This window comes from Argiope bruennichi, chromosome 5, assembly GCF_947563725.1.
Source record: "Argiope bruennichi chromosome 5, qqArgBrue1.1, whole genome shotgun sequence".
NCBI classification, from domain to species: domain Eukaryota; kingdom Metazoa; phylum Arthropoda; class Arachnida; order Araneae; family Araneidae; genus Argiope; species Argiope bruennichi.
Window position 1 is genome coordinate 82,366,629 of NC_079155.1, and position 14,661 is coordinate 82,381,289.

At 24.9% G+C, this 14,661-nt stretch overlaps 1 protein-coding gene across 1 annotated transcript in view; it reads left to right on the top strand.

Annotated features, from left to right (window-relative positions):
• LOC129968865 (phosphoinositide 3-kinase regulatory subunit 4-like) overlaps positions 1 to 14,661 on the top strand; it is a 36,913-nt gene that overhangs the window by 7,987 nt on the left and 14,265 nt on the right. Inside the window, exons 4-22 of the mRNA XM_056083174.1 lie at positions 18 to 97; positions 257 to 312; positions 397 to 546; positions 932 to 1,033; positions 1,986 to 2,221; positions 3,587 to 3,713; positions 6,046 to 6,218; positions 7,292 to 7,541; positions 9,086 to 9,180; positions 10,198 to 10,237; positions 10,528 to 10,610; positions 10,888 to 10,975; positions 11,582 to 11,729; positions 12,250 to 12,296; positions 12,449 to 12,550; positions 12,631 to 12,765; positions 13,070 to 13,222; positions 13,867 to 14,043; positions 14,176 to 14,232. Of these exons, the coding sequence (XP_055939149.1) occupies positions 18 to 97; positions 257 to 312; positions 397 to 546; positions 932 to 1,033; positions 1,986 to 2,221; positions 3,587 to 3,713; positions 6,046 to 6,218; positions 7,292 to 7,541; positions 9,086 to 9,180; positions 10,198 to 10,237; positions 10,528 to 10,610; positions 10,888 to 10,975; positions 11,582 to 11,729; positions 12,250 to 12,296; positions 12,449 to 12,550; positions 12,631 to 12,765; positions 13,070 to 13,222; positions 13,867 to 14,043; positions 14,176 to 14,232 (2,299 nt within the window). The remainder of the gene's footprint in view (positions 1 to 17; positions 98 to 256; positions 313 to 396; positions 547 to 931; positions 1,034 to 1,985; positions 2,222 to 3,586; positions 3,714 to 6,045; positions 6,219 to 7,291; positions 7,542 to 9,085; positions 9,181 to 10,197; positions 10,238 to 10,527; positions 10,611 to 10,887; positions 10,976 to 11,581; positions 11,730 to 12,249; positions 12,297 to 12,448; positions 12,551 to 12,630; positions 12,766 to 13,069; positions 13,223 to 13,866; positions 14,044 to 14,175; positions 14,233 to 14,661) is intronic.

Consider the following 14,661-nt stretch of genomic DNA (forward strand, 5'->3'; position numbering starts at 1 on the left):
AACCTCTTATATTATAGAGAAGGTTTGGTAGTAGTGAAGGTGTTTGCTGTAAGAGACCCATCCTATCCTTTAAAACCATATAAAGTTCAATTAGAAGGTAAAATTTTTTTATATGTGTATAGATATTTACCTCACTTTAAGTGGATGAAATTATACTTTAATTATTATATTATTATTAGGAAAGAAATTATTATTATTATTATTATTTTTGTAAATTTCTGATTGTAATTTTTTTTCTTTTTTTTTTTTTTAACAGAAATGAAGTTGTTACTAAAAAATGTTCCCAACACAGTTGCATTCCAAAGACTTCTGGTATGTTTTATTTCTGGAATTTTTAAAATTAATTTTCAAATAAACCTTCATATGTTTAATTTAATCTGTGAATATTTTTTTCAGTTATCAGAGAGGGCTGGAATTCTAGTTAGGCAATATGTTAAGGACAATTTATATGATAGAATAAGTACTCGTCCTTTCCTTAATAGCATTGAAAAGCGCTGGTTAGCTTTTCAACTTCTACAATGTTTGAGTCAATGTCATGAACTTGGGGTAATTTATTTGTTTTATCATTTTATTAATTTGAATCAAAATATGTTAATTACTTTGAGTTACTTATTTGTATATATTTTAATGAAACTGAAATAAATACTGCTGTTTGTAATAAAACTTTCAATGCTTGCATTATTTTTTATCTTGTATTTGTGTTATACAGTGTTACTGTTTTTTTTTTTTTTTTTTTCCATATGAAAAATTTATACACTGATAAATTTCAGCTTAAAAAATTATTGACAATTTTTCTAAAATTATATTGTTTTTTAAATTTTATGGCTTTTAGTGAAAAAAACATTTCATGAAAGGGTTTTGCATTATTTCCTTTCATTTTTTTTTTTTTTTTTTTCTATTTAGTATTCTGTTTTGAACCAATATTTTTCAGGTATATCATGGTGATATTAAACTTGAAAATATAATGATCACCAGCTGGAACTGGGTTCTACTTACAGATTTTGCTAGTTATAAGCCTACACATTTATTTGTGGTAAGTAGCTATTCTTGTTGTAATGTCCTTTCTATTTTTCTATTCCATCTATTTTTATGAATAATACTTATTTACAGCCTGTCATTTCATCAAATTATAATGCAATTTTTGAAATTCACAAGATTTGTGTTTTGTTTAAAATATTTAACATCAAAAGTTGTTATTTTATTCTCGCATTGCTTATATGGTTTTAATGTGTAAATTCATGCAAGTTGTTTGAATAAGGTATATTTTTATTTATACAGTTTGTTTGTATAAAAATTTCTGCTCCTGGTTTTTAAATAATCTGACATTCAAATGCTAACATCATCATTCAATGACATCAATCTTAATTAGGATAGAAAAGGCCCCTTTTGTTTTTTAATACTTTCTCTCTCTCTCTTTTCTCCTCTCTCTCTCTCTCTCTTTTTTCTCCTCTCTCTCTCTCTCTCTTTTCTCCTCTCTCTCTCTCAATCATTTACAAACTATAGAGTCAGATTCAGTTTTTAATTTTAGAAATATGTCGGAAATGTTAGGATAATGCATCTGTATGGTTGCACATAACATAAATTTGTACAAAACTTTAATGAAATTTTAAGTCATTCATTAAGACGATATTGCTTTAGGATTATTTATTTTTTTAAATAATTGATGATTATGTAAACAACATAGTACATACTCTGTATCATCATAAAAATTAAAAAAATTTATCAATTTTGTTTTTAAATAATTTAATTTGATATTTAAGTATAATATTGTATTAAAAGCTAAAAATGATACTTTTTTTTTTTTAAATTATTGCATTACTTGCTTTCTCAATTGGTTACTTCTGATAATTTAATCTGGCATTTTAATGCACAATAGTAATAATTTTTAAAAAATGTACAAAACATTGGAATTTTTTCTTTTGGTTCTCTTTCTTTAATTAGTTGGTTCAAAATATTCTTTTGTAATAAATGTTTTGTTTTTGCAGGACAACCCAGCAGAGTATTCATACTTTTTTGACACTTCACGGAGAAGAACTTGCTATATTGCACCTGAAAGATTCAACAAAGTTATGAGTGCTGAAAGAGAGAAATCTGCTGGTACAACAACCATTTCTTCTTCATCCAGTGGCTCAATTGCTCCATCTTCTCCTTCTTTAATAATTCATTCTGATGAGATTAAAACTGGAGATTTAACTTATGCTATGGACATATTTTCACTTGGGTAAGTTTAAAATTATATGCCGCAAATTTTCTGTTTTTATTATTATTATAACTATTATTTACAGTTCTAATTTTAATTTATTCTTAAGGATAATTTTTATTTAATTGTTTGAGTTGGCATTAATATCAGCGATTCTTTTCTTAGCATTTTTGCATTGAACATATACATTAATTTTATTAATAGATTTGATTAGCATTTGTTAAAAATCTGGTACATGATGGTAAAATTGAAGGGAAGGGGAGTAGCTGTGTTATTCTATCTCTGTCATTATATATAAATTGAAGGGGACAAAAGTAAAAATGAGTAATCTTTTTAAAATAGCGATTTTAGAAGATCAATCTTTATGTTGATAGAATAACCATCATTCAAAGATGATGCTTTAAAACATATTTTTTTTTTTTTTTTTTTTTTTTTTTCCTTACATTAGTATCTTTGAGGAAAAATTTTTAAGTATTCTAGTTTTGTTACTTTGAAATTAAAATTTATGAGTAAGAAATAAGTGTATTTTCTTTTGCTTTCTAATTGTTGGAAACATTGAGCAGGGGTGTTTGTGCTCCGGGGAAACCCCGGAATTCCGGGGATTTTGAACTTCGATACCCGGAAATTCCGGGGATCGTCGTTCAAAAGGAAGTAGGAATAATAATGAATTATTTATTTTGATCTGGGTAATTTTGTTTGCTTTGAAAGCAGAAAGCGCAAGGTCAGTGTGTGTGGTGAAAATTTTTCCTTTCTTTCTCCAAAGGCAGTGATAATGCGTGAAAGGGGGGGAAAAAACTTCTTTTTTGTTCTTTCCTTATTGCGAGTTATGACTCAATCCCCCCGGTTCTCGGACATTCTCTTCTGGATTCTTTTCGGCAAGTAGGCGCGGCAGAAAAAAAAGGGAGAGACTTCGTTCGACCAGATGTGCGATCACGTGACCTGGGTTCAAAGGTCTTAATTTTGCAAAAAAAGTAATTCATTGAACTTTTATAATTAGGTCATTCAATACTTAATAATCGTAATTTTTCATTTCTCTCCCCCCCCCTTCTCGAAACTGCAAAATGTCGGTAGTAAGTCCGTAAAAGTTTCCGGGGATTTTTTGGGGTCCCACAAACACCCCTGATTGAGAGAAGGCTGTTGGGATTTTTAAAGTTTAAATATAAAATGTATTGTCTAAATTTAAATCAAGTATATAGAGCATCATGATACTAAAATTTTAACATAGTTCTTTTTTGCTATACCTGTTGATCTATCAGAAAAAAACACTTATTTTTGTTTCTGTAGAAATCATGTAACTAGATTAAACTTTAATATTTTTCAGCTGACAGACTTTTAGATAATTTGTTCATATATCTTGTGTTTAATTGTTTATTTTTATTTATGTAGGTGTTCTTTAGCTGAATTGTTCACTGAAGGTACTTGCCCATTTGATTTCTCACAGTTGTTGAAATTTATAACTGGAGTTTTTAATCCTCATGAAACTATACAGAAAATAGAGGATTCTAATATGAAGGTATGATGAGCATCATTAGTTGATTTATTATGTGGTTCTCCTTTCTCTATAAATCACTTTTATAAACTTGCATCAAGCTTATTTACTGAATTAGAAATGGAATTAACAGTTACAATTAAAATAATAATTTTATATTTTCTAACTAAAGAAAAAGTTTTTATGCTAAGTTAAGATTTAAAAAATTCGAAGACTATTTTCATGACTGATAATTTGGAATTATTATACCAGTGCATAAGATTTTTTTTTTTTATATAATTAACCTTTGTAAAACGGAAGTACTTAATACCTATTGCAATTTTCATTTTTAAAAGAATTATTTTATATATTTGTTGTAGAATTATTTTATATAATTTCTTAGATGATTTTCTAAATTGTATCATAAACTTTTACATGGTTCAATAGTTTTCATGGTTCAATAGTTTCGTTGTTGTTGTTGTTGTTGTTGTTTTCATAGATTTTCTAAGAACTAAAACTTCATAAATTATGAACATCCAATAAAATTTGAATTATTTAAGCTGGAATGTTATGGTTTAACAATTTCCATATTTTATCTTACTATACTATCAGCTTCATATGTTAAATTTCAATTTATATATTTCCAACTTTCTTTAATTTGAGAAACTGATATATGTATTAGCATATTCCAAACAGTGATGTTTTTTCAAGGAATATCAAGCTTTTATGTTCCCAAAAAATTTCCCTACCCCTTTAAAGGGAATAATTTTTTCACTATCTGTAAAAATCGTATGCTTTAAAAAGGAAAATGACATTCTTCTCATCTGTATCCTGACACATTACTATTTATGAATTAATATAAATAATTGAATGCTTACATTTCTGTAGCTAATTATTTCATAGAATCTCTTCATTTGACATACTGTGATTACTGAACATATTCAAATACTTTTTGATTTTATTAAAATGATATTCTATTAGTAATACTTCAGATTGAAAATCTTGCTTGATGTGTATTCTTTTCTTAATAAAGCTGTAAAAATATTTTGAATACTCAATAATATTTTTATTTAGAAATCAACAAAATGAAAAAATACTCAAAAAGTACCTTCATAGATAGATGTAGATATTTCTAAGAACATCATGAAAAATCAGAAAGTATTGTAATATTTTAGTAATTTAGTATTAAGTAGAATATTTTTGATTATTTGCATGAAATTGTAAACATATGGATGTGCTATTTTCTTTGTAACAAATGCTCGAAAATTCTTCCATTTTTTTTAGTTAATTTGTTAATATATTATAATATGAAAAGGTGTAAAATTGAAATTGATGACTGAAAATGGATAATATATGATCTATGTATTATTGATTTTGCAAAGAAAAGTCTGAACTTTCTGTTTTATACTTTCGCACACACATACAAAATAAAAATTCTTCTATTTGAATATCCATGAAATTATTATATCATACAAGCTAACTAATTTCTGCATTTTTCATTTAGTTTCAAATTAAACCAAAAATAAATATTTTTTATTAAATTTTGTAGAATTTTTTTTAAAAAAAATGAAATGCAAATTTTTTTGAAAAGAATTTAAGTAATAAATTTGTGACCATATCAAGTTAATCTTGCAGAATGGCATTTTCTTGACATTATTTTTTTAAATCATTTCTATTTAACTATTCATATCATCTATTTCTATTCACTGTAAACAGTGAAGTGGAAGAATTTTGCTAATTTAGCATTTGAAGACATTTTTTGATAAAATGAATCTAACATTTTTATGATAAAATGAAAAATCAATTTTTAAACATCATTTTTAATTTGCCTTTTACAAACCAATTTTAGGTAATAAATATTTTTGTAAATAAATTTTGGTTAATTTTTTTAAAAAATATATTATGTTTTGATGCTCAAAACCTTTTGTCACATACCTCCTCCCCCTGTGTCAATTTGAGTTTTTATTTTCACAATAAAAATTATTCAATATTTTAAAGCAAATGATTTGAGATTTTATTGAGAATCAATTGACAATGATTTTATTTAAAACTTCCTCTTCCCCCATTTGAGAATTTTTTTTTTTTTTTTTTTTTTTGTATGAATCTTATTTATTTTTTAAAATATTTTTTCTTAGAATCTATTGCTATTTTATAAGTTCTTGAGTTATCAAATATTTTAAGAAACTATTATATGTTTGGTTAAGTACCTAATTATATTTCTTAAAAAAAAAAAAAGAGCTAGTAATATTTGATGCTCTTATAAGATGTTGATCTATATAGTATTAATTAATTTGCTAATATTGATTGTTTAGCAAAAATATGTTGTTTTATTGAATTTATATTTATTATTAGAAATTCTCTCTTTTTCTCCCTCCAGAAACTCATTCAGAGTATGATGCAGAAAGATCCAACTGCACGTTTGACTGCTCGAGAATATTTAGAACTGCAACATGATAAAGCATTTCCTGAATACTTCTACACTTATTTGTATGATTACATGAAAAAATATGTATCAATTCCTGCTATGTCACCTGATGAAAAAATTTATATGTATGTAAATATATATCTAAATTTTTTATATATTAATTATTTTAAAAATTATTGTTGTTTAAATTTTCTTTAAACTTTTGTTATTACCTTAAAAAAAATACTTTCAAACTCCTTATAATTTTTTTTTGATTAGACTAATCATTAATATCACTCGTTCTAAATATATTTCATTAGATTTGTAATTAAGTTTATTTTGAAGAATATGCTTGAAATATATATTGTAAAATATAACCTTTATGAACAAACTGATTCAATATTCACTTTTGATATCAACAAATTACTGAGTTGCTAACTGAGAATCATTTAAGTTGCTAACAAATTATTGTTTAAGTAAAATTGTATTTCACCAGAGTTGTATAGAATTTTTTAAACTTATGTGTTATAAATGGCAGCAATATTAGTGGCTCTCCTCTAGAATATCTTGTAAATACAAGAATGTCATCTATAATTAGAAAAGGGAAGAACTGTGATATTGTTAATTACAAATAATTCAAAATATAAAAGTCTTTGAGCTTATCATACTGTGGAAGCTCTAAAAAAATTTAGCAATAGAATTGATTATGGAAAGTTTATAGTTAGTTTTCTCTTTTATTTTAAATGTTTATTAGAATAAAATTTCATTGGTTTATATTCTCATTTGGGACCAAATTACAGTAACAAGAGTTTCTTCAATAAAAGTTTCATCAATTTTTATGAAAAATTCAGACAAAAATAGCATTGAAACATATTTTCAAGTTTTAAGCACTTTTTGTAATAAATGAAATTTCTTCCTGTTGTACTTTTTATTGTCACTATATTTTACAATATCTGTACATTTTATGTATTATATCCCTTTCAATACATTTTGCTGCCTATCATGGGCTATAGACTTGAGTTGGCAATGACTGAATATCTTATGTTTTTTGGATGACTGAAAATGTTTCATTGACAATTTCAATCTTTATGTATTATTCTCAACGAATAAATGATTTGTAATTGATTTAGCACGACAAACTTTTATAATGTTTGAATGAATTCATTTTTTTAAATGTTTGTGTTGAGGAATTTTTATTCATTTATTCTTTCTTTTTTAGATTGAAAAAAGATATAAACCAGATAATTGAGGTTATTACTTCTTACGAAAAATCCATTAGTGTGAATGAATGTTCCAATAATAAAGAAAATGTTGTTAGTGAAGGATTGGTTTTAATAGTTCCTTTATTAACATCTTTGCTAAGATCTGTGAAACACTGCTCAGCTAAACTGAATGCATTAGATGTGCTTAGAACCATGGCAAACTACCTGAGCCCTGAAATAATTTTGGATCGCTTACTTCCATACTTGGTAATAATATTTACTCTCAAAAATACTTATTATTTTGATTGGTTTTATGATAAAAGTGTTGATTGCATGCTATTATACGTATAATTAAATTTAGTTTTTCTTTTCCATACCACTAAAATTTACAAATGGAATAAAATTTGTAAGTGCTATTTTTAAAGAAAACATATGTTTTGATCATATTTTTTTTTGTTTATTTATTTGTGATTAAAAGTGTGCAAGGATAAATTCATGATGAAGGCTTGTGATCAACATATTTAAAAACTATACAAGAGTTATTTTGGAATGATAATTGTAAATTTCAATTTTGATCAGATAATGAAAACTACACCTGAGCTGTCACCCCATTTCCAATTTCTTTGTCTAACAAATGATAAAATATTTTATCTGTTGCAAATTTAACATTTTTAGGGATCCATTATGAGATATGATTCCTTGGTATTGGATTTCAAATCATACTAATCTGGCCTCAAAACTGGAACTTAATTGCACATAAATACTTAGGAAGCAAAATATTGAAATTACTAAGATTTTATTGTGTATCTTACACTATGTAAAATCTTATATCTCAAAATAAATAAAAAATAAACCTCTGAAAATTATCAGCTTAATTAATAGTTCTCAACAGGATTAAATACTTTTCATAAATTATTTTGTAACTTATGTCTTTCATTTTCTGTTTTATAAGAAAGAAATTTATGAGCTGATAAGAGTTGACTTCAAAATTCAGCATGTTATAACATTTGTTCTTTCAGTATATAATTAAAATTTCTCAGTTGTTTTATTAAAATCTTTTATTAAATTCTCATTTGGTCATTTGTTATGAGGATTAAAGACGGGTGCATTACTTCATTATAAAGATATTAAACTTTGCTTTTTTAGTAGACTTTCTTTTTGATTTTCTGTTGATGCAAAAACTGGTAACTTCTTAAAATATTTCAATCAGAATATTCAAATTATTGAAATTATAATTATCTTTGATAATATAAATTATTAAAAAATATCAATAGATTAAGTCCTAGTACTGTTTATTCATTTGAAACAAATTGCATTCATAATAAATATTTTGATTATATCTTTTTATGTTCTAATAAAGAATGACATTTAATTCAGTTCTCTTGTCATTTGAATCATGTAATGCACCTAGTTGAATGAATCAAATTTTTGTACTCATGAATTGGTTGAATATTTTGAGTCTAGTCTGTTGTTTGCTGCAGCTAACTGTACATAAAAAGTAAACATTGTAATAAGGATTTAATATACAGTAGGAAACTAAATGGTTTTTTATTGAAAGTTTGTGGCTATATAATTATTCTTTATTATGCTTGTAACAAATAGTGCCTTCATAGTCTATTTAAAATTAAAGAATTATTTTAATCTTTCCCTTTTCTTCAATTAAACAATCCTTAAAATTTTTAGACAAATAATGTCAATGATACAAAGTAAATACTTTTTTTGTGTAAGTCTGTACTTCTGTGTGTGTGTAAGTCTGTACTTCTCTGGGATGTAAATAAATTCTTATCTTGTTTTTAATTCCATTTATAAAGGTCTTCTTAGCCAAAGACAAATATCCTAAAGTCCGTGTTGCAGTAATTCAAACTCTTACAGAATGTCTAGGTCTAATTAAAAGTATTTCTCGAAGGCAAGTCTTTTTTTTTTTTTTGTTATTACTTGTTTAGTTTTAAAACATATTAAATCTTTTTGGCTTAAACTTATTAGTGGTGAAAATAGCTGTCCCATGTATTAGAAACTGAAAAAAACTACTTTCTGGTATTGAATATTACTTTCTTTCTTTTTTCTAGCTTATTGTGCTTGATTTGGTATACTGTTTTAATTTAAAATGTGATTACATTTTGTAAAAATCAGGTTTTCTTTCAATTAATTTTTACAATATTCTTTATGTTCTGTGAAAACCTGCGTTTTTCAATTCAGTCATTAATTTATTCTTTATGAATTGATAATTGAATCAAATAACTAGAATTTCTAATGGAATATTAAATAGATTCTGCAGAGTATAAAATTCCTTGAAGAGCTCTATTTATAGGAAATTTACTTCATTCTGAGTTTAGATCTATCTTATTTTTGTGTAGAATTAACTGATCTTCAACAGAAATTGATGCTTTCTTCAGAAATTAATTAATTTCCTTTAAATATACTGTTGTATTTTGTATTGGAATGTACTAAAGTTTTAGTATTTACATAATATAAATGCTATTTACATATTTTTTTTAAATTTGCAGCTTTTAATTTAAAAATATCAATTTTCGTATAGAATATGTTATTAAATTTCAAATAAAATGTTAATATTTAAAGCTTTTCATAAGAAATGGATAATTTATTTTGAATATTCTGATAAAAATTATTAAAAAATTATTTACTCTTTTAAATAAGTCTCTTGTTCCTTATGAAGAAGGGAAGGTATTAGTTAAAATATAGATGATATTATTCAATATTTATAACGATGTTCTTTAAACTAAATTTTATATATATATATATATTTCTGTTTAAAACCTGTAAAATGTAAACTAATTATCATATTATTCATTTTTTGTTTAAATATTGCTTAATTGTTAATTTATATATAATTTAAACTTAGACTACCTTTTTTGTCATTCTTTTGTTTTTAAAATTTTAATTGCATTTTATTTTTATTTAATAGTGACAGCAATATATTTCCAGAATACATTCTCCCTAACTTGGTAAGTCCTTTTATTCTGCATAATAATAGTTATTATTCATGTAAAGACTCTTTGAATTACAGTTTTTTTTATAAAAATATATTTCATTTCCATGCAGCTTATTTTTAAATTAAAAATTAATTTTATCTCTATAATTCAGATTATTCAGATGTTATAAAGTTATTACAAAATTTAACATGTTAAATGCTTCTGTAAATATACTTTAATATATAAATAATATATTATTTATAAATGTAAACCTTTTAAATATGCAAGCAGTTTATGAATTTCTATTATTTTGTTTCCAACAGTCCCATATTGCTCATGATGAAGCTGTAATTGTACGAATGGCTTATGCTGAAAATATTGCTTCTCTTGCTGACATAGCTATGAGGTAAACATCTTTTTTTAAATATATTTGTAGAAATTTAATAGTCAGAAATTCAAATCCATACTTATAAAGTATTTAAAATTTTAAAAAATTATAGTGTGATATAATTATTTTTGTTCCTGAAATTATATTTACAGATTTATGAAATCTTAAATTCTGCAGATCTTTTTTTGCTGCATATTTATAATCATTTCATATGCAGAATAATCCTTTGATTTGTATTGCATATTGTGAATCTTGAATATTATAATATCTCTTGTACCTTCATGGTTCCACATAGATTTTTGGAAATGACATATTCCGATATGGAACCAGATCCTGATAGTGATGCTTTGTTAGATGAAAAGGAAAGAAATTTGTATAACAAGGTGAGATATTTAAAAGATAAATATATGTTCACTAAATTTTATAATCATTGCATAAAAAATAATAAATTCAACTTTAAACTCATTTATTTTTCTTTATTTCAAATTGCAGTTGTTTTACTGTTTGTAATAAGAATGTGTGACTGAAAATGTCTGTTGTATGAATTATTAAACATCTGTAGCTAATAATTTTATCCATATTATTAAAAAAAGTTAAAATCCCTGAAATTTGCTCTTTTTTGTTTTCTATAATCTTTAATTTTGTATTGCTTTTTTATAAGCTATTAGATGTAGATGTTATATAATCATATATTTTGATGCATTCTTCCATCTAATTGAATACTGGAAATTATATAAAAAATGTCACATTGATTATTAAAATATAGTAAATACATATAAATATCTTGTTTCTCCCTGGGTTTAAACTTTGGATCATTCCAATATTTTCTGTCATATTTTTAAAAGATGACCATTAAATTTAAGGCAAATATCAGGGTTTTTTTTTGACCGAAAGAAACTGAGCAATAATTTAATACTTTTGTATGAATATTAAAGACGAATTTTTAAAATATGATTTATAATGTAATTTGGATATCAAATTTTTATTAGGTTTCATATGAACATGAACTGCAAGCATTACAGGAACTTGTACAACAGAGTGTTACTACATTATTAAGTGATCCAGAAAATGCTGTGAAACAAACACTACTTGAAAGAGGCATACGGCGATTGTGTGTATTTTTTGGTCGTGAAAAAGGTAAAAGCTCCTGTATATTAATATTTTGCAATTAACTTTTCTGAATCGTAATTTTCTTTAAACAGATTAATGGTAATGCTTCGTACAATTTCATTATAAATCAAATAAGAATGCTTTTATTATTTTTATTGTATACAAATTTTAAGTCCTGACAGTTTCATTATGAATGATTGTCTGGAAAATTTGTTGGAATTTTAATTAATATTTTTGGATATTACTGTCCTTTTTAAATGAAAATTTTACAAATAAAATGAAAAAGAACTTTTGCATCTATGCAATTGGAATAATATTTTTCATTCATAATTAAATAGATTTTTTTCACTTTTCATTACTTTGAATGTTGATATTTGTAAAAATAATTTTTTTTAGGATATTTTAAAATAGAAATCTAGGCCCTATGTTGAAAATTTATCATACTGCTATTAATGTCATTAGATTCCTTACATTTACCTCATTATTCATTAGATTCTTTTGAAAAGAAAAAGATTTTTCTAATAATTTAAATTTTATTTTATTACAGGCAATGATGTTTTGCTTTCACATATGATTACTTATTTAAATGATAAGGTATGGTTCTCTGTTATTTTATAACATATGTAAATGAAAAATGATTAAATTATTGTGTTGATATTGAAACTTTAAATTAAAACTTTGGGATTTATTACTTTAAAAAATGTTTTAATATTTTTTGCATCGGTGATTTTTTTTAATACTTTTAGGAAGACAGGCATTTAAGAAGGGCCTTTTTTGATGCAATAGTAGGTGTAGCTTCATATGTTGGTTGGCAGTGCTGTCCCATTTTAGAGCCATTATTGCAACAGGTAATAAATTCCAAATATTTGATAAGTTTTCTTTTAATATGTTAAAAATACCAATTTAAAAGAACGTGATTAATTTACAGGGTCTTACAGATTGTGAAGAGTTTGTTATATGCAAAGCTCTTGCTGCTTTGTCAGATTTAGCTAAAGAAAATTTATTGCAAAAACAGACATTGAATAAGATTCTGGCTGAAGCAGTTCCTTTATTGATACATCCTGTAAGTAATATTCTAAAAATATTATTTGTTGTGAACTATGGACAGAATATGTATTTAAGAATGTAAAATTGTTTGCTCTTCAAAGCTACTGTTTTAAACGTATTTTGCTACGAAATTAATTAAAGATTTAATGCATTAATTTTAAATTGTGTATACTTGTAACTGGAAATATCTACTTGTTATGGGCAAATAAAACAAGAAGAATCTCGTAATATTCTTGAAATCAACATTAGTGATATATATTAACTGAAACTATACTAATATTTTATATTATCTGAGTTTATAACCTTATTATTTTTATTAGGATTTATGGATTAGGCATTCTGCTGTTGGCTTTATATCTGTTGTTGCTAGGTCATCAAATGTTGCAGATGTTCAATGTAAACTGATACCTCTTCTTTTACCATATTTGAACAATTCAGGGAACCGAAAAAATCTAATTCAAGTGGAGAGTGAGGCAAGTCCTTTTGATTCTCATTATGTTAATCTTTTTTAAATTCTTATTATCAATTAATGTTACTATTGTGTAAATTGATGTTTTCTAATAACCTTGTTGTACTAAGTAGTCATCTATTTGAAATGTTTCAAATTCAGCTTGTTATACCCCTTTTAACTGTAATTTATTTTCATGGAGAAACAGTTTAACTTTCTTAGTTTTAAAAGGAGTGATTCATATAGAAACGACGCCCCTCCCCCATAGTTAAAAAAATCATGAATAAAACTTTTTTTTAAAAAAAGAGTCAATTCCCAATAATGTCCAGAAAGAGTAGCTGATCATTTCCAATTTTCTAAAAACAGTTTATGAAGAGCTGAATTCAATATTTCAGTTCAAAGGGTTAATTAACTTTTAATGAATTGCCATGATTTGCAATGAAAAGTACTTCAGTTTTACAAAAATTATTACAATTTGTTAATTTAATGCTGTAGTGTACTGCTTTTTATCTAAAAATATGGGTATTTTAAAAAAAGTGATTTCTTCCTTTTTTTTTTTTTTTTGATTAGCTGACAATATTTATGTGAAATTATTATGACTATTAGATGCCTGCTTTTCCATGTGTATGTGATTGATATTATATTAAATATATTATTTATTATTTTCAGCTGGCATTATTGTATGCCCTTAAAAGTCCCCTTCCTAGATGCATTTATGATTACTTGGTTAAACTTCCAAGCTTGAGAAGCCTCTTTGATTGTTTAAGTGATAGGAAAATTTCACGATCTATTACCAGGGTTGGACACCCACCTTCATATCGTGAAATGGAGCCTAGTCTTTTAACGGTAATTGTTTTTGCTTCGATTTATATAACTATAAACTATTCTATTATGTGATTGCAAGCAAAGCAAATGATTGTAGCCTATTTTAATGTGCTTTGATTAAACTGTTGATATTCTTTCTTTAATTTTTTTAAGGTTTATAATAGATTGCAATCCGATGGTATGACTGAGGAAGTTGAAGAACAAATATTGGTAATTTCATTTAATTATTTTTTTTTAGTGAAACTATTCTAATATTTTTTTGATATTAATTGATTTTAAGCACTTGAGAAAATACACACACACATGCAACCTATAAAATGAATACAGTTTTGGATTTATTTTTCTCTCCTCCTATCTGTATTCTTTTGAGTTAAACTATATGTGCAATTTTTCTCTGTATAATTTTCCATTCCATTTTTAATATTCAAATATTTTGTATGTAAATAAATAGTAGTTACAAATGAAGGAAATTAATTTTTTCTTCTTATTTATAGGTTCTTATTGACCTTTCTTAATTTCTTTTGTTCTTCTTATGATATGATTTTTTTACATTGTTTTCTGATAAAATATCTTTTATTTAAATTTATACTACGTCAGATTTTTTTAAAAATTATATATATTTCTAGTACATATGTATAT